Below are 24,337 nucleotides of genomic sequence, written 5' to 3' on the forward strand. Positions count from 1 at the left end.
TTCTGAAATGCAAATTGTGCATAGAAAAAATAGTTATTATACTTGGGAATGCTAACAGATTTTGTGTTAAAAATGTGTATTTTTTGTTAATTTTCATCAATTTCTGTTCAATTTGACTTTTGTTAAACACATTATTCTAGGTTAAATGCATACAAAAAAAACGACAATATTTAACCATCCACTATCCAACCTCCCAAGATTCAACCGTTTTTTTAACTGAGTTTTTTAACTGAGTGACTAAAAGTATTAAGTAATATTAAATTATTAAATTATAAAGAAGTCTCGTGTATTGTATTAAATTAAATTGATTTTTCAGCTGTTCGTTTCCGGAAATTCATTTTTAAGGTGATTGAACTACAATAATAGTAACATTTAAAATTTATCTTCTAAACTTAAAAAAAAGAAGAAATTTCCATACAAAACCCCCCTTTTTCTCAAGCTTGGGAATTTAGGTGTAAAGCATAACTTGACTTTTTTTATTTGCTTGAACTTGCCACAAATCAGCGAAAAATTTGGCATCTCTTCTTCTTAAACAATATCGATGGAAGAACAAACCAATAAAAGTTGTAAATGTTATTCACATTCATTATATTTTCTGATAAATTGAAAATATTTTAATTTAAAATTATTTAAAAGCTGTTGTTTTAACCACGCATAAGAAAGAAGTATCTCGTTATAATTAAACAACAGTTATACAAATATCCATTGAATGCATCTTCTTTTAGTGAAAAATGTGTAATTTTTTCCTAGATATGGTGCACTTTTTACAACAACGAGTCAGGAAAAATGTCTTTAATAGAAGTTATTTTACACAGCAAAAAAATCATGGTGAAATTTTATTTTAGAATGATGACAATAACTGTGTGAAAATTTCTAAAATAATCTAAAAAATGCTTAAATATAGACCTTTTATGTCTTATTTGACTTATTCCACAAAAATGGGATCAAATCACACCGAAAAATAAGACATATGGGTTTCAGCCTTTAAAATCCAACTTTTTATTACCGTGTACACTGTTAAATTGTACACCTTCCAAATTTATTTTTGCTGAAAAAATAAATAAATGGTTCCTAAGGAACATCTTATAAAAAACAAATTTAATATTGCAAAAAAATATGTCAAATAAGTTTTATCGAATTTTCTTCACAAAGTCAGCAAATCAAGATTGATATCTTGCCTTCAGCCTTAAAATAAAATGTGAATTTTAACTTACATTTTCTTTGTGTATTTCGAAGATGTAAATTTACATAATTTACATACATATTATTTTTCGATGAAATTCAACCTAAATTGTTGTGAATTGCGTGAAAAAACGAAGTTGACTTTATAGCTGTCGGCCACCATTGCTAGTACCAACCACTAGTGTCTTCCTTTTTAACTACAAGGACTTCGCCGCCCTGGGCTGCTAAGTGTACTAGAGTATGGCACGGAGCGACGGCGCCGAATACCCATATTTACACAAAGAATTTTAGAGCGCCCGCCGCGGGATTCGAACCAGCAACCTCTGGATTGTGACCCAGTGCGCGGTCCGATTGATCCACACGGGTGTGAATTGCGTGAACTTACACATAAATGATGTAAATTACCATATTTTTGGAGATTGTAAAATATATTTTCCTAACGTAAAGTCTCAACATTTCTTAATGTAATGTTGCCATGATTTTTTTCTTTAAATAAAATTAATTGAATTTAGTAAAACAGTCTGTACCATTATGTCATGCAATAAATAATATGCAAAACATGTATGTTATAAAGTTTTTATTGCGAAAATATAATTTTTAACCACTATCCCCTATATGCTTAAATGAAACCAAATATATATTTTTACCAACGCAGGTTTTTTTTCAAATAAAACATTCTTGTTCGTGCATGTTTCCGTGAATGTGAGAAATTTTCCTACAAGGTGTGATAACAAAGTGTGTAATGTGTATGGAAAATTACATGTTCTTTGTGTAATTGGAAGATGTAAATTTACATAATTTACCTGCATACTATTTTTCGAAGAAATTCTACCTAAATTGTTGTGAATTGCGCAAACTTACACAAAAAAGATGTAAATTACCATATTTTTTGAAATTCCTAACGTAAAATCTAATCATTTCTCAATGTAATGTTGCCATGATTTTTTCTTAAAAAAATAATTGAATTTGATAAAACAGTCGGGACCGTGGTGTAGGGGTAAGCGTGGTTGCCTCTCACCCAGTCGGCCTGGGTTTGATCCCAGAAAGTCCCAGTGGCAAATTTTGAGCTCAATCCAGGTGTAGGAGTCGTCTCCCTGGGTCCTGTCTCGGTAGAGTCACTGGTAGGCAGTTGGACTAACAATCCAAAGGTCGTCAGTTCGAATCCCGGGGTGGATGGAAGCTTAGGTGTAAAAAGAGGTTTGCAATTGCCTCAACAATCAAGCCTTCGGACACCTAGTTTCGAGTAGGAATCTCGTAATCGAGAACGCCAAGGCAATGCTGTAGAGCGAATAATTTGATTTTTGGAAACAGTCTGAACCCTTATGTCATGCAAATCATTAGGCTTAGTGATTTTTCACGCTCGAAAATGGCAAATTTCACGGGGACCTCAATTTCAAAACAGAAAATTTCACGCAAATTTCGCGGAACTTGAAAAATGATAAAATAACTCTGAAATGTTTAAATCACAGAAACTTCTTTTTATGCTTCATTACGCATTATTCTTCAATAAACTAAAAAATCTTCACTAAATTTGAATGCGACACAAAAAAAATTCTCCTAATTTTCAAAAAAAAACCTTCTGGTTTATGGATGGGCTCTATATAAATTTTGAAATAAAACATAGGGCACGCGTATTCTGATTTACTGAACTGCTCTTTTAATATTCGACTAATAAAGCTAAAATGTTTTCGCTTATTTACTTCTGTTATATCATTTTACTTATTGAATTTTATATCAAAGCAAGATTTAACAATCTTGTCCAGTCAAAATGAGTAAAATAAATTGAATTTTCTGCGACATTTAAAAATTTTTTTAGGGGTTTTAGCTCACTTTTCAAAAACTAAATTTAAAATCAATTTGCAAAAATAATATAATTTTTAACAAAATCGAAACTTTTATTCTAAATGAGAAAAGAAAACAAAAAAGTAGAATTTTTAACTTTCACGGGAATCATCCACTCAAATAAACAAATATCGTTAAAACTAAACAGGCCCAAAATTTTTTTTGCATGTTTTTAAAATGTGATTCCAAAGACAAAAAATACTCTTTATTTTATCTTGAATAAAACAAAGCTTGATTTTTTTTATTTCTTTCAAAAGTATACCTTGCAAATAAAATAGCAGTAAAGTTTTTAATACAGCGAATGAAAATATTACTAAATTTAGTTAGTTTCTAGAAAAAACTCAAAAATCTGAACATATCTTCAAATGGTTTATATCAACTTGACATTGAAAACTAATAAAATTTAATGAAATAGACTTTTTGGATGAAATATTTATTAAGTTGTTATTTAAAAAAATGATTTGAGAAAAATGAAATTTCACGAATTTCACGCCGTCCACGAAATCGTCAAAAATCACTAACCCTATATTAGTAATTAAACCAGGGTATTCACTCGATTAATTCGACAGTAGTTCATAAGATAATTTTTCTTTCTTCTTGACTTTGGTAAATTATTTTGAGAAAAATCATTACATTTTCACAGAAACATGAAATTTCACGGGATTTCGCGGAAAAAAACAAATTTCGCGGATTTCACGCTGTCCGCGAATTCGTGAAATTTCACTAACCCTACAAATCATGTATGTTATAAAGTATTTTTTTTGCGAAGCTGTAATTTATAACAATATTTTATATATTATTAAACGAAACCAAATATATTTTTCATCAACTTTTTTTTAATAAATCACTTTTGTACGTGCAAGTTTCCGTGAAGGTGAGAAATTTTCCTACAAGGTTTGATAACAAAGTCTACTATCTCTGAGAACAAACTTTGTGATATTAAAGGATTTTTTTCTAACAATAATAAAAACCTATTTTTTATTATATTTATTGCGATTTTATCTAACTTTTCCAAAATTGCAATTTTATTATGTTTATTTGAATTTTAGTGGAAAGATAATTATTTCAGACACAAAACTTGCACGCAAGTTGCTAGGGAGTTTATGCAAAATTCTCACCATTTTTTATGAATTTGTATTTTTTTTAAAGGTGGAAAAAAACAAAAAAAAAATGTAAAAGTTGAGTATGAACATTCCATGTTTTTTCTGTGAAGTTTTCTACAATTTCAACATTTCTCTATATTGCAATTATCAATATTTCAAATTGGCATAGCTCAAATTTGTCACCTCTGGAACAATTCAAATCTCTTATTTGGACTCAATGAAGAAAGTTTCAGTAAGATCTCATACTTTGGTCGCAGAGAAAAATCGCATTGAACTTTGTAACCACAAATTAAAAAAACAAATCTCAAAAGAAATATGCTGAGTATTGAAAATTAAAATATTCTCAATTCCCTTGTAAATTATTTTGTTTTCCTGTCATTCTCGAATGACGAAACGTCCTACCTTTCTCTACCAACAATAATTAAACCGAAAAGTTATACTTTTTGATACAAGGGCTGAAAAGTTTTATTTTTCAGCTTTGAAATGGGTGCTTAAAATTTCAAATTTACAGCACTTGTATCGAAGGCATATTTCAGTGTTGTTATGATTTGAACGGTGAATTGACTTTTCACATGACATTTGACTTTAAATTCCATTTAAATAATGCTTTTTGAAATTGCAACAAATTTGTGAATGTAACTCGTTGTTAAATTTGATTTTTTGCAATTCCGTCGTGAAACTACTTACTTTTCCTGTCATTCTTGAACGACGAAATAGCCTACTTTTCTGTACCAAAAATAACAGAATCGAATAGCAACACTTTTCAAAATAAATGCTGAAAAGTTCAACTTTTCAGCACTGAAATGGGTGCTGAAAAGTTGAACTTTTCAGCACTTGTTTCGAAAAGTAACATTTTCAATTTTTTTTTGATTCAAACGATTTATTGACAAAATACATGAAAATTTGAAATAAAATTTCACTCAATGGGTGTTTTTTGGAATTACAAAAAATGTTGTATGGAACTCGTAGCAAAACTTGATTTTTTCAGCACTCTTCGTATTTATCCAATTCGTATACATGGATAAAAAAAATTTAAAGTTAAAGTCCAATTAAAACGTTTTGCTTTATTAAATTAAATTTTGATAGCTTTTGAGTAACTTCCACTACCATTCTTCCCATATTTCCTTCCCTTTTTCATACAAATATAACGCACGATTTCCACCTAATCTCTTATTTAAAAGCTCCAAAATCATATCAAAAAGGGTGATTCATTTGTGTTGTTGTGTGTTGGTATAAAAAAGTTTCGCAACGATTTTGGAAGTTTTAAGGGCTCAAAAAACAAGACCACGTGGAAATCGTTTCCTCCCTCAAACCCTTTTTTTCTTCACCTTGGCACTGAAAGGGATTCAACCCCGCGATTTGCGAGAGAAGATAGACAATAAAAGAGCCTCCGTCATCATTTAAATTCTACCAAAACCCTGGTGGCCAGTGCGGCCAACACTGCAATTCAAACGAAAGCCAAACTTTGCACCATTAGTTCCTTTCCCCCCTCACTGTTAAATGGAGGGAAATGTAGTAAAGAAAGAAGAAAAACAGGGGTGAAAACTTTGCGCTGGTCAACTCCTTACCTGTTTGATTTTTTGCTTCCACCAGGGAACATATTTCGAGATTTTTCTTTTTCGTTCCTGTGAAAATATACAGCTCTGAAAATTGAGTTTACGTGCTCGACACTGGCTCAGTTTTTTTTTTTTGATAGATCTTTGTCAACTACTACAACAAAATAGTTTCACATTCATATTTTCTGGTTTAATTTCTTTTTTGTTTGCGGAACTGCTATTCATTGTTTTTTTTATTTGTTGCTATAATATTCAGATTGCTCTTGGTATTGGTTGTTGGCTTTGCTTTTGTTTTGTGTATTACTGGTTTTGGAACTTGTTTTCTTTTGTTTGCGTTGCTTCGTTACACTTTCTCACAGACACACTCTCTTTACTTACATTTTTTGTTTACTTCTTTTTTGGTGTGTCTGGTGTTGTTTTGATTTTTCTATTTGTGGTTGATTAAACATTAATGATTGTACAATTTTGATTTCACTTTCGCTCACTTATAAACGTAACTTTGATTTAGTTTTTTTTCGTTAATCCTAAGCTAGTCTTTTCTTACTATGTCTTTATGCTATACCTTAAAAATTTACTAGTTTCCTATGTACAAGTTTCAGCGTAGCTAAGTGTATTTTTTCTCATTTTTTGTAAGAAAGTTTGCTACTGTTTTCTTCTTTACTCTCACAATGTAACCCGCATTGTCCGTATAGTATTTTTCTTCATCTTTTTTTGTTCCTAATTTCATCGTGTTCACTCTTTGAGTTGCAGTTTTTCACCTTTTCGAACTGCACAAATCGATTGCCTAGGAAGTTTTTTTCTCGAGGATATCTAGTACACTATTTTGCTAGTCAACTAGCCTTTATGATGATTTTCGTGTTTAGAAAGTACAACTAACAATGTTTTGGTTTGCTACCTTTTTGTAGTTGTGTAACACTACATTTTTTGAGGCTTCGCCTCTGGTTGGTAGATGGAACATTGACGGTTGCGGGATGATTTTTGACTAGGTAATTTATAAATTCTGAATAAATTTCGAATAGAACATATTCTAAAAACATTTTTGTTAAGTAATCATTCTGCTTTTAAAAAGATTAACGGTGCACAGAACGAAGGAAGTTGTTGTCTTCTTATTCCAAAATTGTCAAACTGACGGACCCATTCATGCAACTACGGGATTGTAAAATAAGTCAAACTTTGTTGTAAATTACATTGCGGACAATGCTTTAGGGGACGAGCAAAAAAATATGTCGATAGTACCCGTAGATTTGCAGATACTAAAATGTCTGTAATAAAATCTGGATGCAAAAGCTCTGGTTGATGGGCACTGTTCAAGTATTTTTTATTAGGAGAAATGTCAAAAATCGTAATAATTATTTCAAATCGTTCGATGATAAAAGCTTTTTGTTAAAATATTATCCAGTAACATCGTTGAACTTCAATGAAAAATTTAAAACATTGTTGCACGAAACAATGACTTTTAAAAAACAACTGCAGACAAAAAAATTACACAGATAGTTTAAAAAGTAGAATGAAATGTGCTTTCTTTTTTTTTTAGTACTCACAAGTCAAAATTTTATATATATGAAATTAAGCTTTAATTTGTGATTCTCTTGTTAATTTCAACCACTGTCTGCTTGTGTTAAACTCAAACCTGATTAATATTATTGATTAGAACAATATTAAATTCATTTGATTACAAAACGTTTAATTTCAACAAAGTGTCAACAAAAAAGCAAATTCTGGTTTTGATTTCTTAATAAGGATGCCGTAAAAGAAAAATAAATTCATAAATATTCACTCAGATATAAAACTTAACAAATGTCAGTTTTGAGAATCTTGAGTGCATAATTTCTGTTACTCACACGATGAGCGTAGCAGAACTTTTGCACTCGAGTTTCTCAGAATTGGCTCGATCAATTTTGACCAGGTAAGTGGCATCCAATTTATGCAAAAATCGAAAAATTCAAAACACAGTGAAATAAGCCAAAAATCGTTTCAATTTGATTTTTTTAGAGAAGATCTGGAAAACCTGCCATCATCTTTGGTAACTTAAATAAAATTGAATGCGATATGCAAACGAAAACGAAGCATTTTTTTTATTTAAATGACTTCCAGAATAGTTTTGAAACATAATTCTGTGAATAAATAGCTTTGAAGATCTGGTAGCAATCTCACAAAATATTGTCCCGCATTGTTGCCATAAAAGTAACTAACGAAATCTGTTTATTTTTTTAATTTTAGGACTATTTCGATCCATTTTAAACTTTGTGCAGGCATGTCAAAAATGAACTGAAGATGTTTCCAAATTGCGCTAATTTACAGCCGTTTTAATCCAAAACTTGGAAAATCTGGTTATTTTCTACAATTTTGACAAAAACATTCGCTTATTCGCATCCTAATAGCAAAAACATTAAAAAACAAAACAACTATTGAATGTAAAAACATTACACACTCAGTGCTCAAACAAACATTAGTTAATAGTAAACAATTAAAAGCATTTTTTTTCGAACACAATTAACAGCATTTTTTTGAAACAACATTTAGATCAGCGCGTTGCGAGCATCGTGTTCTAGTTTCATTTCCGCCAGTTCCAAAAAATTAAAACTGCTCGCAATTTGAAACAATTATAAAACTTCGCGCTGCAAATAGTCTAAGAGGTCCTAATAAAAATAAGTGATTAGTAAACAAAAACAAACTACCTACAGACTTTTTGTCAAGATTATACAGACACCGCCTTTGAGGAAAATGGCATCCCTCTACACGGCTTTTTCGTGGCGATCAGACACAAACATTTGAGGTTATGTAAAATCAGACTATTTTTTAAACTGCTTGTAATTTAAGATAGGTAAGTCAGATATAAGACAGCTGTCTTAATCCACAAGAAAGGTCATTTCAGAACCTTTCTAAAAATATATAATATGGCAGGTTTCCATGCAATACTTTTGACGTGCTTTACTAAATCTTATAAATTTAAATAGGGACTTATGGGACCCCAAGACGAATCGAATGAGGCCAGTACGGTCAAAATCAGCTCAGTCATTGACGAGATATTCCAGTGACATTGACCGAGTCACGTAGCCTAGTGGTAACGCTCCCGCCTAGTAAGCGGTAGAAACTTGACACAATAAGAGGCAGTGTTTTGTAAATTCTAAATTGTTCGGGTTGTTCTGGAGGTCGTATCGAAGTGCTCCGATTTTGATGAAATTTTGAAGCTTTTGTTGTCTATACATTAGATGAGCTCATGCCTATGGCATAATTTATTTTAATTGCAGTTTTACGAATTTTCTATAACAAACATTTTACACCGTTAACTTTTGCCCTGTAGAGCAATAAAACGGCACATTTTGGGCTCAATTCACCATCTTTGGGATCCTCGGGAAATTCCACGTAAGTATTGGAGTTTCCAAATTCTCGTGTATAGTCAAACAAATGCAGAAAGTTTCATCCAAAACGGAGCACCTCGATACGACCGGTGACATACTATCTTTAGACTCTCAAAATTTTGTCGTAATTATGACTAATTAACTTCGAATACTTTTAAAATTTTGATGAAAAGTGCGTCCACCAAACTCAAATTTGTTCCAAGCCACTTCATTCGTATTAATGGTCTCTTCATCGTTACATGAAACTTCGCAAATTAATTATACTTTTGTGTAGTTCTCGAAATGTTTTTTTTTTCGTGTGGTTTGCACCTTTTAGAGAAATAAACAAAATATAATTCACATAAAATATACCAATATTTTAAATGTCAATTTAACCAGCCGTCAATAAGCATTCCGCAACGGTTAAGTTCCTCTCAACCAGCAGTTTTAGGTTCTCGTGTACATTTGGATAGCTACAGCTACTAACGTGTTCTTCTTCTTTTTCCTATTTACACTTCACCGATAGCCGGTGGTGGCGGACCGCTCCACGTCGGACGTACGCTCGCCCCTTCCGCCGCCATCCAGCTGGGTGGCCTCGTCTTACCTGAGGTGGCGCACGTTGCGGGCCCGCCGCAGGCTGTGCTTCCGGCCGCACAGGATCCGCTTGAACGCGTGCCGGAACTCGGGCGAGAAGATGGTGTAGATGATCGGGTTGAGCGTCGAGTTGAAGTAGCCCAGCCACAGGCACACGCTCATCGCGATCGGCGAGATGTCACAGGCGGTGCAGGTCGGCAGCAGGATCGCGATGATGAAGAACGGCAACCAGCAGCACACGAACGCCCCCGTAATGATGGCCAACGTTTTGGCCGCCTTCCGCTCCCGCTTCGAGTCCGTCGCCGATTGGTTCTTCTTCTTGGCGATCGATGGCTTCGAAGAGGATGGCCCCGGGCCGCAACCCCCGCCCGATGGGTACGCCACCGAGAGGTCCGCCGTCGGTGGGTCCACGTCGATCCGGTCCCGCTCCAGCCCGTTCCCGAGCGAACCCTTCTCCGGGCTCGTGTTCGCCGACGACACGTTCGTGAAGGCCGTCGTCGTTTCGCTGATCGTCGGCAGCGGCCGCCCGATCACGGCCACGACGGCCGCCGCGATGCCGCCGGAACCGCCGACCACGTTCGCCGTCGGGCCGCCGATCGCGTTGTTGGGCTGCGAGGCCGTTACCTTCCAGCGGAAACCAATCGATGTTAGTGCCATACATGAAGCTTTTGCCAAGGGTTCAGGATGGGTCTGAGCAGCCTAATGGAGGGGGGCACGTATACAAATATATACGCACTGAATCAAGTGGGATACTTGTCACAGACAGGAGGAGCAAGAGAGTGAGAGAGAGAGAGCGGAAAAGAGAGAGAGCGCGCAGACGACAGACAGACATGTGGTATACTTGTGTGTGTATGTACGTTTGGTGTGAGAGTGAGAGCAACGAGACAGAGACAGACATACAAAGCATAGTGTAAATGCAACGCACAAAGGCTTCATCCATAAAGTACGTCACGCTAAAATCAGCCAAAATTTACCCCCTCCCCCCCTTTGTCACGCTTTTCCCATACTTTTTTTTTTCATAAAATTATTTTTATTAGGTCCTTTTCGGTACTGGGACCTGGTTAGGACCGAGTCGGCTTTTGTAATTACATTTGACTTAATAATTACAGAGGATCTTATGTGTAAATGTTAGTGGGAGGGGAGCCGATTACCCGCGGCCTACTCGGGGTTAGTAGGGAAGGGATTGATGTTAAAGAGGTTTTCCCATACTTATAACACGCAATGTCACACTTGCTCAGACCCCCACTCCCCCCCTTGAGCGTGACATACTTTATGGGTGACGCCAAAGCTGAGACATTTTTCGGAATTGAAATTACGATGCAAGCATGAAAGGATTAAGTGTTACTAAAAGCTACAAAATGATACACTAAAATATGATAAACTATGAGATACAATTTGATTTAAACATGCATGTTACTTTACATTTTTATTTTATAATTTACAGGAGTATTTATTTACAATCACAGCAGCGTAGCACACAACCGAGAGGAAAAAGTGGTAGTACAAAGAAACTGAGAGAATAATGCACGAAACGGCGAGCATTTTTCTCATAGGTTCATTCACTTGTCGTGTCGATGTCAGGAATCAATCCCAACCAAGCTCCCAACATCTCGATTCTGTGCCTTCACAGTATCAATAGACTTCCATTATTCGATGAACATGAGAAGGTCATTTGCCGTTATGAGTCATTAAATGAAATGAACTTTTTCAGAATGAACTAAGTTTTGCGATAGCGGGCAATGAGCACTATTCTTTCTACCAGTTATATGTGTAACCTTTATACACTCTCCCTTCTATTGTGAGTGTACAACTTACGTTCAATTTTACCTTAAATTTATTTTTTATTATTTTAACTGATATTTAAATTCATTAATAATTATTATCAGGAATGGAAGAAGCGCAAAAAAATCTTTTTCGCTTGCAAACTTTCTTCACTCGCGAAAGAGAGAGAAGGCAAAAGAAAATCGCTTCCGATCTTTTCGAAGAAAATCAATCAGTTGAAGATTAGAACTTTTTATTTTAATTGATTTCGCTTTGTTAACACACGGCGTGTTTTCTGGGCAACCTTAAGGAGAAAAAATAGTCATCGTTACTTTCAAATGTGTCTTATAGGAAATTTTCTCAGCTTTCCAATGGTTCTAAGAGCGAAATGTTTCATCGGCAAATTTCTGAGATGTCTCTATTTTAAGCTTTTTGTTTTTAAATCCTTAATCATTTATTGGAAACTTTTTAATAAAAGTCCAGGAAACTTGTCAAATGATGTGTTTCATGTGTCATTTACTCATCAAAATGTGCAAAATTAGACGAGAAACAACTTTGTAGAAGGTTGCAATCCGCTAAACATTAAAAAAACTTAGTATATACCGAATTTTTGAAGATATGGGATTTATTCAGAAATAAAAATCATAAAACCGTATTAAAATATGATTTTTACAAGAACAAATAGATTATTACATAATTGTTGTGTACAAATAACACTAATCTGCTCTGATTTAGCTTGTTCAACCGATACTTTGTCAGGTTTGTGATTGATAGGATATTACTAGATTTTTATGAATAAATATCATATTTCCTTAACCAAACATCAACCATCTGCATGAATACAAAACATGTTTAATACTCGAAATTGAACTGCAAACTACTGTTGCAAGCTTTAGGAGAAATACTATTAATTAGTATGAAATGATTGTTTTAGTTTTTTTTGTATTAAATGATCAAGGAATTAGCAACATTTTAGAAGTCTTATAAATCTCATCTTTTTTAAGAATGTTTTATATAATACCTTGATTTTTGTTCAAATAGTTTGGAAAGGAAGTTTCTGTTTGATTTTTTTTGTTAAAATAATATTTGACTTTTGATCAAACAAAAAAAGTTTGTGACGGTGTTTTCAGCATTCTGAGTTGAAAGACTCGAGTTTTATTGCTACTTTTAAGTGCATTTTCAACAGTTAACATTTTATAAAATTTTATCTTTATTTTATACTCATGAAAATATGACTTTTAAGACTTTTGAAGCTTGCTTGTACATTTTCGATTTTAAATCATGTTTGTATTTATGTTCCTGGTTAATGTTTGCTTAAGAAAATATAAAATTTATTTATTAAAATTCAATAATACCATTAACAATCACAAACCTGCGAAAGTTTCGGTTGAACAAGCTAAATCAGAGCAGACACGTGATATTTGTACACAAAAAATAACCCAAACCACAACAAAAAATATGTAATTATCTAATAATTCTTGTAAATCATGTATTTTAATTTCTGGATAAACCCAAATATTAAAAAACTCAGATAAAACATAATTTTCAAAATGTTTAGCGGTTTGCAACCTTCTACAAAGTTGTTTCTTGTCTTATTTTGCACATTTTGATGAGTAAATGACACATCATTTGATAAGTTTTCTGAACTGTTAGTATAAAGTTTCCAATAAATAATAAAGAAATTTAAAACAAAAACTTAAAATATAGATATCTCAGAAATTTTCCGATGAAACATTTCGCTCTTAGAAACATTGGAAAACTGAAATTTTTTCCTATAAGACACATTTGAAAGTAGCGATGACTATTTTTTCCTGAAAAGTTTGTTCCAGAAAATACACCATGTACATACATTGTTCATCTACTGACAGGTCATTTTCTGACGTGTGTTTACACCTGCAAGTGTAGTAGTGAAATCAGTGATCCGCTGGAAAATTACAGATGATGATTTTTTGTGTTTCATATTATCGATCCCTCGTGCGCGAGAGAGGAGAGCCATGTTCCCTTTTAATTTTTTCTTTCTTTCATCGCTAAACATGATAAAGTAGCTTCGATTGGAAATTTGGTTAGAAATACGATTAAAAAATGGAAAATTGTGATGTTTTAAAAAAAGTATACCTGAACTTCAGATTTTCTTGGAATTTGAGATGATTTAATTGTCAGTTCATTATAAGATTTAACATTATGAAAAAATCTTTCAAAAGTTTAACTAAACACATTGAAACCATGAAAGTTCGTTTGCAAAATATTGTTATTCCATTATTTACAAGCAATAATCTAAATGTCATCTTTATTTTTGAACTTCTTATTTAAAATATCTCCAAATTTATTTTTTTTCATTTTTATTCGAGGTGCAAATTTTTAATAATTAAACAATTAAATAAACACAAGCGCTGAATTTGAAAAATATTTTAAATTTGGAAAATGTTCTGGTTTGAAAGGCTTTTTATACGTAGAATTGGAGTTTTTGTTTAAAAGGTTTAACAGGAACCAAAATTATTTTTTTTTTGCCTGTTTTAAATGCTTCTTTATTGATCAACACAAAAACCCAAAAAAATGAAGAATGGACTTCTAAAAAAATGTTGAGTAAAATATATTCAAGCGATTTCTCATTGAAACTCAAATTTTATGGAATTGCTGCTTACCTCGTTAATTTACACGCATTAAAATTAATTGTCAAATAAATACAAATATTCGTTAAAATTTTCAAAACATTGACTATTTCTAACAAGCAATCATCAACGACAAACGAATTGATTTTTACAATGCTACTTTAAAGTACATTTCATAACATTTCAGTATTTCACTGAACCGGAGGAAAAGCTCCCCGCAAGCAGCTGGCCACCAAGGCTGCTCGCAAGAGCGCTCCCGCCACCGGAGGAGTGAAGAAGCCTCACCGTTACCGACCGGGAACGGTCGCTCTGCGTGAGATCCGTCGCTACCAGAAGTCGACTGAGCTGCTGATCCGCAAGCTGCCCTTCCAGCGTCTGGTTCGTGAAATCGCTCAGGATTTCAAGACCGATCTGCGTTTCCAGAGCTCCGCTGTCATGGCCCTGCAGGAAGCCAGTGAGGCCTACCTGGTCGGTCTCTTCGAAGATACCAACCTGTGCGCCATCCACGCCAAGCGTGTCACCATCATGCCCAAGGACATCCAGCTGGCTCGTCGCATCCGTGGAGAGCGTGCTTAAGTCCAATCTTGCAACGGCTTTCGATTGATCTCAGCATACACTGTACAAACACGTGGACAGTGTCCACGATTTGTACAAAAAAAATGTATGAAAATTGTCCACGAGGGGGAGACAGGGTCTGAGATTTCAAAAAAAGTGTCCGCATGGTTTATGGATGGTCCCTAATAATTATTGATTTTTTTTTATATTTATGTTTGCTTATCAATATTAAATTATTTAGAATTGTTTGATATGACACCATTTACAATATTCAAGAAGAAAACGTTTCGGAAACCACAACAAAAAAGAATTCGGTTCCAAAAGATGGCCATAATTAAATTTTCCGAATATTTGTTTGATTTTCCATCCCCTTTCACCCTGACCTTTCAAGCGCCACCAAATTGCATTACATCGTTGGCCCAACAAAGCATCCTTTTTTCGTTGGCTGCGCGCTGCGTAGACCGCCAGCATGCACGATGTTATTTTTTAATTTAACTTAAATTAAATAATGCCCTTCAGAAAATTTGAGGGGTGCCGACCGGTTTTTCAAACAACATTCCTTTCTCCACCAGAATTGTGCTTGTCTGGGTGGGTGGGTGCGCTCGAAAAAATGCTCTTCTCATATCCATTAATGTTGGCATCTTGGCCGAAACCATTGCGCGAGGGAAAATATAATGGATCACTTCATCATCTTTTGGCCATGACGATGGTTTGCCGGACGATTTGGGTTTCGGCGAAAGCACCCTCCGGGGGCCACTTTGACGGACGGGAGTTGAGTGGCCTCTCACAGGACGATGATGAGATTTTTGCGGGTTTTATTAAAATGTTTTGATATTAACACAGTAGATTCTTGGTGTGCGTGAGAAATGGTTTGAGTTTTAAATAAATTGGAGACATTTTTGCAAATGGAAATTTGCCAGAAAAATGCATGTCCATTCAATCTCAGCATGATAAGTTTTTTTTATCCTTAAAAAAAAAAACTAATTTCGTTTTTTTAAGTTTTTTACAAAAAGAGGGTGACAATCTTTGAGATTTTATTTTTTTTTGTTTTTGTTGTTCAAAATAAAATATAGAACAATTATATGCCAACTAGTAAATCGGTTGAACCCGACCCTCTTCTATGAGTAAGACTTGATTTTTCAGCCTAGAAAATATTTTCAACGGAAAGCTCTTAAATTTTCCCATTTGACAGCCTTTGACAGCAACTCAATTGGAAGAGTCATTACTGTTGGAAAATCTAAGAATTCTCAACCTTTCGAAAAATTTGAAGAATGTTTGTGTTTTACGAGGATTGACGAAGCTCTTTTAAGGGTAATTTTGAATAATTTTTTACGCTCAAGATTTTAAAAAATCAGAGTTGATTTATTCAAAAAAATTATTGCTATTTTTTCTATGAAAATCGATGCACTCATTGATTTTTTTCTAATGATTTATGACGTTTTGTCAAATTGAATTTTAGAAAAAAAGTTTTTTCTGAGGGAAATTTTCGGCCAAATATTTCAGACATTACGTTGTTTGGTCTGTAATGAAATTTTAAAAAATCATAGCTCTCGTATTCTAGTTTTCTACGCCATCGCAAATTTTCCGCAATCTTTAAATTTTATTTTTTTTGATTGAGACGAAACTTTGCCAAATGTTCCCTGTGTCAAAAAAAGCCACTTTGCATCATTCGTGTTCAAAACCAGTCTTCATACAATTTTGAGGGCTGGAAATTTTTAAAAAGGGATTTTTTTTTTGATTTATTTGGTGTCTTCGGCAAAGTTGTTGGTTATGAGTTATGAAAAATTCGTTATTTTTGTTTTTTTAAATTATGTTCACTCAAGTGAAATTCCCAAAATACAAATTTTTAATCTTCGAAATATTTTGATATTTTTCAAAGGACAAAAATAAAACATCTTCTGAGCTATGCTGCGTGATGGGGAAAAATGTGATTTAAGAAATATGACTTTTGAAATAATTTTTAAAGCAAATTTAAATTTGTAATCGACAAGTACTATACAGTTTTTTTTGATAAAAAGTACCGTAGTACATTTTCGATTTTTTTTAGTTTGTTTTGCATTTGAAAAATACTTCTTAAAAGGAAAGCACCCCAAAAAAAACATTTTTGGAAATCTGAAATTTCCTCCAATTTTCTCTCTGAGAAAATTTGGTGCAATATGGAATTTTGCGTAATATTGGACGCACAACTTGAAAAAATACTACATGACATTTCATTGGAAATTTAATGTTTTTTTTTCCGAATAATCAATTTTCGTTTAGAATGAAAATTTTCATTTTTTAATTTTTTTATAAGACTACGTGTTTTTTTGTAGTTTAGACTCAAGCAATATTCTACAACTAAATATTAGATTAGATTAATCTTCTAATCTAATCTAAACATCTAAATATAAATTATTTAATATTGACAAACCCCTGATTTGCTTGTTTTCTTCATAAATCATTAGAATTTTACGAAAAAGTAATTTGAAATGAGATGATTTTCACAGCTTTTGATCAGTTGCTCGAATTTGTTTTTCCTTTGAAAGTATTTTTTTTTTTTCAGAAAGTTCAGCAAATTTTGCATGAGAATGTCTTTTTGTACGTTTGTTGTGGTTCGTACATTGCACAGTGTTCGGAATGGCAAAATTAAGTGGAATAAATTGATAACTCCTTTATTTGACGTCCTAGCCAAATGGTGTCTTCGGAAGAGTTGTTGTACTTGATAAGGGCTATCTTTTGAAGTTATTGACATACAGGGTGACGACCTTCCAGGGTCGTTGTAGGGCTTTGGTGTCTTCGGCAAAGTTGTAGAGGAGAAAATTTCATGAAAGTTTGTCGAAGGCACCAAATTTGTAGCTCTTAATCTACTCGAGATATACGCCATTTTTGCAAAAATGGTCCAAAAAAGCACTTTTTTGGTGATAACTCAAAATGTTAGCATTTTAGCGGCCTACTATGTTCTGAAGAGTTGTTTATGACATAAAATTACACATCTTTGCCGAAGACAGCAAAATGTTTTGAGCCTTTATTGAAGAGTTATAACCATTTTTATGTGATTTTGAGCCTATTTTCAAGTTGCTATGTTTTCAAAATGGCGCATTTTGGCGCAAAACCGAACAATGCACCTGAAAGTACACACTTTCAACTACATTTCCTGAAAATATCTCCGTGTCTATCCGTGTCTATTTTTAGATATCTCGATTTGAATTTGACGGTTTTTAATCAATTTATTTATATTTTAAAGCGGAATCTTATTGAAAACGTGGTAATAATCGGTAAATTGATCGATTTTTATGGAAAATACATTGTTTATGCTTAAAATTATGACACACATTCTAAAATTATGAATAAAAACATGTTTAGCCCAAAAATAATGTAAATTAAAATTTTAAATAATTGTTCGTATTTAAAATTAAATATTTCCTTTTATATTTGGTCAGTTTAGAAAGGTTGTCGTATTTTTTATAGACAAAGTATTTTCCATAAAAATTGATCAATTTTCCCTTCAATTCACCGATTTTCAACTCGTATTCAATATGATTTCGATTAACATTTATAAATAGATTGATTAAAAACCGTCAAATTCAAATCGAGATATCTAAAAATAGACACGGATAGACACGGAGATATTTTCAGGAAATGTAGTTGAAAGTGTGTACTTTCAGGTGCATTGTTCGGTTTTGCGCCAAAATGCGCCATTTTGAAAACATAGCAACTTGAAAATAGGCTCAAAATCACATAAAAATGGTTATAACTCTTCAATAAAGGCTCAAAACATTTTGCTGTCTTCGGCAAAGATGTGTAATTTTATGTCATAAACAATTCTTCAAAACATAGTAGATCGCTTAAATGCTAACATTTTGAGTTATCACCAAAAAAGTGCTTTTTTGGACCATTTTTGCAAAAATGGCGTATATCTCGAGTAGATTAAGAGCTACAAATTTGGTGCCTTCGACAAACTTTCATGAAATTTTCTCCTCTACAACTTTGCCCAAGACACCAAAGCCCTACAACGACCCTGGAAGGTCGTCACCCTGTATGTCAATAACTTCAAAAGATAGCCCTTATCAAGTACAACAACTCTTCCGAAGACACCATTTGGCTAGGACGTCAAATAAAGGAGTAATCAATTTATTCCACTTAATTTTGCCATTCCGAACACTGTGGCATTGCTAGAATAAGGGGATTTTTTCTAAACAAAATATTTTTATGATGATGAAAAAATACGTTCAAAAGCATACGATTAAGTTTCACGACTTTAAACTTCGAAAAACTAGCCAAATTAATCACTTTTTCAAAAACTAAAATAAACTATGCTTAAAATTACCTCAAAACCCGTTTTCCGTTTGTGGAGCAGGGGGTCATTTTTTCTGGGCACCCTAGTGATCACGGACTACAATTATCCCTTAGAACAATGTTTCAAGGAAATTGAAGAGGAGCGGAGCAACTGCTTTGTGAGTTGGCAGAGAATAACCGTTTGCGGGTACATTCCTGTTTTTTTCCGAAGTCTTCCATATTTTTTATCTCTTTTGTTCATATCAAGTCATAAATGATTTAATTTGTATTCACTGCTCCAAAATTGCCGAGGTATTAGTTACAAAATCAACATTTTCACAAATCTTGTGAAAGGTAGTTTGTCAATTGGATTTTTGGAAACTGTTATGCTGTAAAACCAAAATTCATATTTTTTGGTACTTCTGATATGTTAAATGATTAAATATTCACTTTTATTTTTTTTATATCTGAACCCAATTACTAAGGTGTGATGATTTTAACCTTTCAATGTGAGTACGCCAAAAAATTAACTCCAAAGTCACCCAAAAATTCTCCTTTTCGAAGCTCAGCCAGACAGCTGCATAAATAGGAGCCTTGTTGGACGGTAATGAATCGGAGCATGTTTTAAGAATAAGTTTTTTTTTTCTTTTCTTTCTACGTGGCCAACAGTGTTGCATGCAGGGGAGAACAAAAAAAATATCTAAAGTATAACAACGTGGCAGCAATGTGCACGTGGCATACCATAAGATAGCGGAAAAGTTGCGAGCGAAAATATCCTCTGCGGAAAATGTGAGAATTAGCATGGCTCACTTTTGAATGTTTGAGTTAACTTATTAAACTGAAAAAATACGTTTTTGTTGTTTCAGAGCATAAATTGTGAAGTTAAAATTAATGTTTTGTTCAAAATTAAGTAGTATTTGCCAATTTACCCCATATTTCATTGTATTTTTATACTTTCCGCGCAGTCATTTCATTTAAAAAAAAGTCAGATTTCACCGGCGGTTGCACCACCCCACAGAGCTATACACAAAGTCATCACAGGAGAGAGAGAGAGCGAGCACCTGGAGCGGGACTAACGAGCCAACCCGGAGCCAACCTGGGCGGCGGTGCGGTGGGTAATTAATTAAAAATGAAGGCAACTCTTTTATTCTGTTTGACGAGCCTGTTGGCTGTTGGCCCAGGTCCAGGACCGTGGTGGCGTGGCGCGGTCTCCGGCAGAATGAAAAGTTTCGAGATATAATTAAGGCTTAATGGCCGCTGGGAGAGCAGCCATGGCCACGGATGGTTTTAACCCCGAGGAGGTAGGAAGGAAGAAGAATGGATGGTTGGAGAGGGGAAAGGTGAACTCTGAAAAAGGGGAGAATTTAATGCAATAATTGCACGTGAAATGTCGTCTTCCTGGTTGCTTGATTTAATTACACAAAAATACTGTCCGTTTTTAGCAGTGGCAAATTTTCATGATGATCAAAAGAACGCTCTCTCAGATTTGCCGACCATCAATTCGCACATCATTTGACCATCGATTTCTGTGACGTTTAATGTCCATTAATCTCGTAAAAATTGCAAGCCAACGATAAACCCATAATACAACACACTGTTGGCTCGACACAAATCGGGCAGTCAAATCTTAACTGTTGTTATTGTTGTTTAATGGGACCCTATTACTGTCAGTTTTTTCCTCACAGCTAAGACAAAGTTTTTCGCCTTTCTGCCAAAAACACAAATCTTACGCCCTAATGACGGGGGGCTCAAACGGTGTGTGCGGTTTAATCACTGTTTGATGGATCGCAACCGTTTCTCGTCCATGTCCAATGTCCATCGATGCTTTTCCGGGGATTTTCGCCGATATTTTATCGCTTCTCATGGACACATCAGCAAGTTTAGCGTTTATGTTTATTGCTGTTTTGTGCCGCGTGGGTGGATTGACGTCGTGTATTTCTTCGCTTTTTCGGTGACCATCACAATTGTGTTATCGGCGATTGGTGATGATAAAAATGGCTGACTTTAGGTTGCGTCATTATCTGTCACACTTTAGATAAAAAAAGAACTATATTTGCTGATTTGAAGGTCTCAGGACTACAGACATCATAGCTGTAAATATTTTTTAAATAATTTTTTAGATTGTTTTTTGTAACATATCCTAAAAATGATGAATAACCATAAAAAGAATTCTGTTTTCGGATTTCTGTGTTTCATTCGAACTAAAAGTATCATGCCATCTAAATTAGTTCCCAGTACATTTGGCTGGAGACGCATGGTGCTTTATGTTCAATTAATGTACCGAATTCCGATGTTTTTATTTTTTCAAAACATCATATCTCAGAATCCTGTTTATGGATATGTTAAGTTGGAAATCCTAAAAAAAATCATGAAATCATATTTTTCTCTATAGAGCAAATCTCTGAGATTTCGGTGATTCGATTTTTTTTTGTGTTTCTAATCCGGCTGAAACTTTTTTGGTGCCTTCGGTATGCCCAAATAAGTAATTTTGCATCATTCGTTTGTCCATATAATTTTCCATACAAATTTGGCAGCTGTCCATACAAAAATGATATTTGAAAATTCAAAAATCTGTATCTTTTGAAGGATTTTTTTTTACCGATTTGGGGTTTTCGGCAAAGTTTTAGGTATGGGTAAGGACTACACTGAAAAAATGATACACTGTGAAAAAAATTTGGTGCTTTTAATTTCATTTTTTGTCACAAAAACTTGATTTGCAAAAATTCACTATCATTATTTTTTTTATTTTTCTGATATGTTTTAGGAGACATAAAATAACAACTTTTCAGAAATTTCCAGAATGTGCAAAAAAACTTTGATCGAATAATGAATTTTTGAATCAATACTGATCTAAAAAAAAACACGATTTATTTGTCGCAATTTTTTTTAAACATCATTCTTCTATGTAGAATCAATTTGCAATCAAATTGGTGAAATTTTTATAAAGTGCACCGTTTTCAAGTTATAGTCATTTTGAGGTGACTTTTTTGAAAATATTCGCAGCTATTCATTGATTTTAATAAGTGCACATGTTTTGAAAAAAATATTTTTAACTTAACAGCGACTATTTTCAAAAAAGTTACATAAACATGACTATTAGGGTGCCCAGAAAAAATGACCCACTGCTCCACAAGCGAAAAATGATTTTTTGGTTTGTTTTAAGCATCTGTGTAAATTTTGAGCGAAATTGGATGAGATTAACCCATTGATACCCGAGCCTAAAGTTGGCAAAAAATAAGTTTTTCATACAAAAATGACTTTTTTAAATCGCTAATAACTTTTCGGGATCGAGTTTTACAGCTTTGGTATGTTCTACAAAGTTGTAGAGCATTAAATTTTCAATAAGAATCTCACTTTTGGGAATATTTGGATGGAAGTAGCGCACCGTGCAGACCAAACCGTAAGAAACTTGGGTTTTCCATACATTTTTTCGATTTTTCCCATACAAACTTCACCTCCGAGTATCAATGGGTAAATGATGACCGATTTTGCTCATATTTGGCCCAGCGTCCTAAAAAGGTCAAAGAACAATATTCAGCTTGTGGAGCGAGGTTTTGAAAAAAAGTCCCATATTCTGGGCACCCTAAGGGGTCGTGCATAAACCACGTGGTCTCCTTAGGGGGGGGGAGGGGGTCCGAAATCCGACCGAAAAAAACCATGAAAAGCCATGGGGGGGAGGGGGGGGGTCGACGGCTGACCACGTGGCCTTTAAAAAAAATCTTTTCTTAAAAAAACAAAAAAATGCGCGCTTTAAATTTACTTATATGCATACATTTTTTGTTACACTTCAAAACCATACAATTATTGTGTTTAAAATTATTACTTATATTTCAATGTCATAATATTTCCCAATTCAATATTGAATTATATATTTCGACAGATTCATATCAATACTTTGAGCCTGTAATTGAATGTACACTTTTTAATTCTCATGTAACTACGTTTTGCAAAAGTTTAAAAGCTGTTAAAAAAAAAAGTGACAGTATCCAAAGTTAATATACCCTAAAAAATGCGTACCAAAATGCAAACACAATTTCATTTTTTTGTTGATGGTATCAAGTAGCTAAAAATGTGCTTGCAAATTTGCATTGAAAGTAGATGTAGTCTTCGATAGTTCTATTTTGGAACAACTTAAAAAATAAATATTGCTGACAATTTTATAAGATTTTCGTAACAAGGCAAAAAACTAATTATGTATTATAAATGAAGTTTCTAAAAATGGTTCTCTGCGGAAAAAAAATTCAAAATCTCAGATCTTAGCTAATTACCGTAGCTGGTCCTATAAGTGATCGAAGAAAGACACTTGACACTTAAAACAAACTCAAGATATCTTGTATCTCCTCTCTCATGCAATATTTTTTTAAGTACAGAGAAACTAAAAACCCCAATTTCAGGATTATCGCGCAAAATTTCAGTTTCACTACCTCATTTGCAAGTAAAACGTCTAACATTGAAAAATAACCAGTAACGAAAAAACGAACGATACATACTTTAAGATTCACCAAAAAATTTGATGAATATTTTGGTCTAAAATATATTTCTTATTTCATGGGTTACACAATTCGGATTGTTATATTACATAACATTTCATAAAATACATGTTTACTATCCATCGGCAAAGTTGTATGTATTTTTTTTTAGTTTTTTTAATGTTAATAGGGTCCATCTCTTGAGCCAAAGAGAAACATTGGCAAACATTTTAGATTTTTAGAGAAAAAAAACGAGCTTCAAGCAAACATTGTTTTTGTTTCTCAATAAATTTAAAGATTAAAAAAATATGGGCCAAAGGTGCCCTTTCCTGAAAATATTAGTTTTTCTTTAAGCTGAGAAAATATACTATACCCTCAACTTCATATTTGAGATAAAACCACTCAAATATATAGACACATTAAAATAATTTAAGTTTTAAAGAGTCACTTAATTTTCAATTGCCGATATCAATTTGTGAAATAAATTTCAATACAATGCCGTCAAGATCAACATAAATAAAATTCATCAAAAAAGATGGAACGGTACTTTCAACTCGCTGGTTCTCGGGCATAACTCAACCAACCGGGAAATTTTTTTTTTTTGAGTGAATTATAAGGATGTCTAGATGATCCTTAAACTTTGCAGAACTCGATATGATCACATCTGTAATTTATGCGATCAAAAACGTCGTTCCAACTTTTGTTTGCTCTAGTAAAAAAAATCGCCCGAAAATCCGCGGAGACAAGCCCGAAAACCTGTGAGTTGAAGTTACCGTTCCAACGTTTTAGGGAAGCTTTGGCATCCGTGTATATTGGACATGCGTTGGGCGTCCCAGTGTTAATAATTTCAAAGATATTGAAAAGATTGAAAAATTAACTTATTTAATATTTTTTTTGTATTTATTTTGAGGTAATATCTCCAACCAAAAGTTGGATCAAAAATCTTAAATCGTAGATAATTGCCTATTTAAACAACTGAAAAAAAATGTAAAATAAATTCCAATTTAAGCTCAATCTTTTTTAAATTTATCAAAACACGTAGTCGATAGCAAAATCAATTTAAAGTAAGAG

General features: G+C 33.6%; 2 protein-coding genes across 4 annotated transcripts in view; one reads left to right on the forward strand and one right to left on the reverse strand.

Moving 5' to 3' along the window:
* Nucleotides 1–8,757: 8,757 nt before the first annotated feature.
* The window catches only part of LOC120416738 (5-hydroxytryptamine receptor-like), a 341,954-nt gene continuing 326,374 nt past the window's right edge, over nucleotides 8,758–24,337 (reverse strand). For 2 of the 3 annotated variants that reach the window (XM_039578572.2, XM_039578571.2), the window contains one exon: nucleotides 8,758–10,242. In XM_039578572.2, coding sequence (XP_039434506.1) covers nucleotides 9,625–10,242 — 618 coding nt within the window. In that variant the 3' untranslated portion in view covers nucleotides 8,758–9,624. Of the gene's footprint in view, nucleotides 10,318–24,337 lie in introns of all 3 variants that reach the window. The other variant, XM_039578570.2, reaches the window with a different exon arrangement.
* Nucleotides 14,187–14,610, forward strand: LOC120416729 (histone H3-like; the record flags this gene model as incomplete). Its single annotated transcript, XM_039578555.1, has 1 exon — nucleotides 14,187–14,610. A coding segment is annotated over one exon (378 nt), but the record flags the coding sequence as incomplete, so codon positions are not given.

This window comes from Culex pipiens, chromosome 2, assembly GCF_016801865.2.
Source record: "Culex pipiens pallens isolate TS chromosome 2, TS_CPP_V2, whole genome shotgun sequence".
NCBI classification, from domain to species: Eukaryota; Metazoa; Arthropoda; class Insecta; order Diptera; family Culicidae; genus Culex; species Culex pipiens.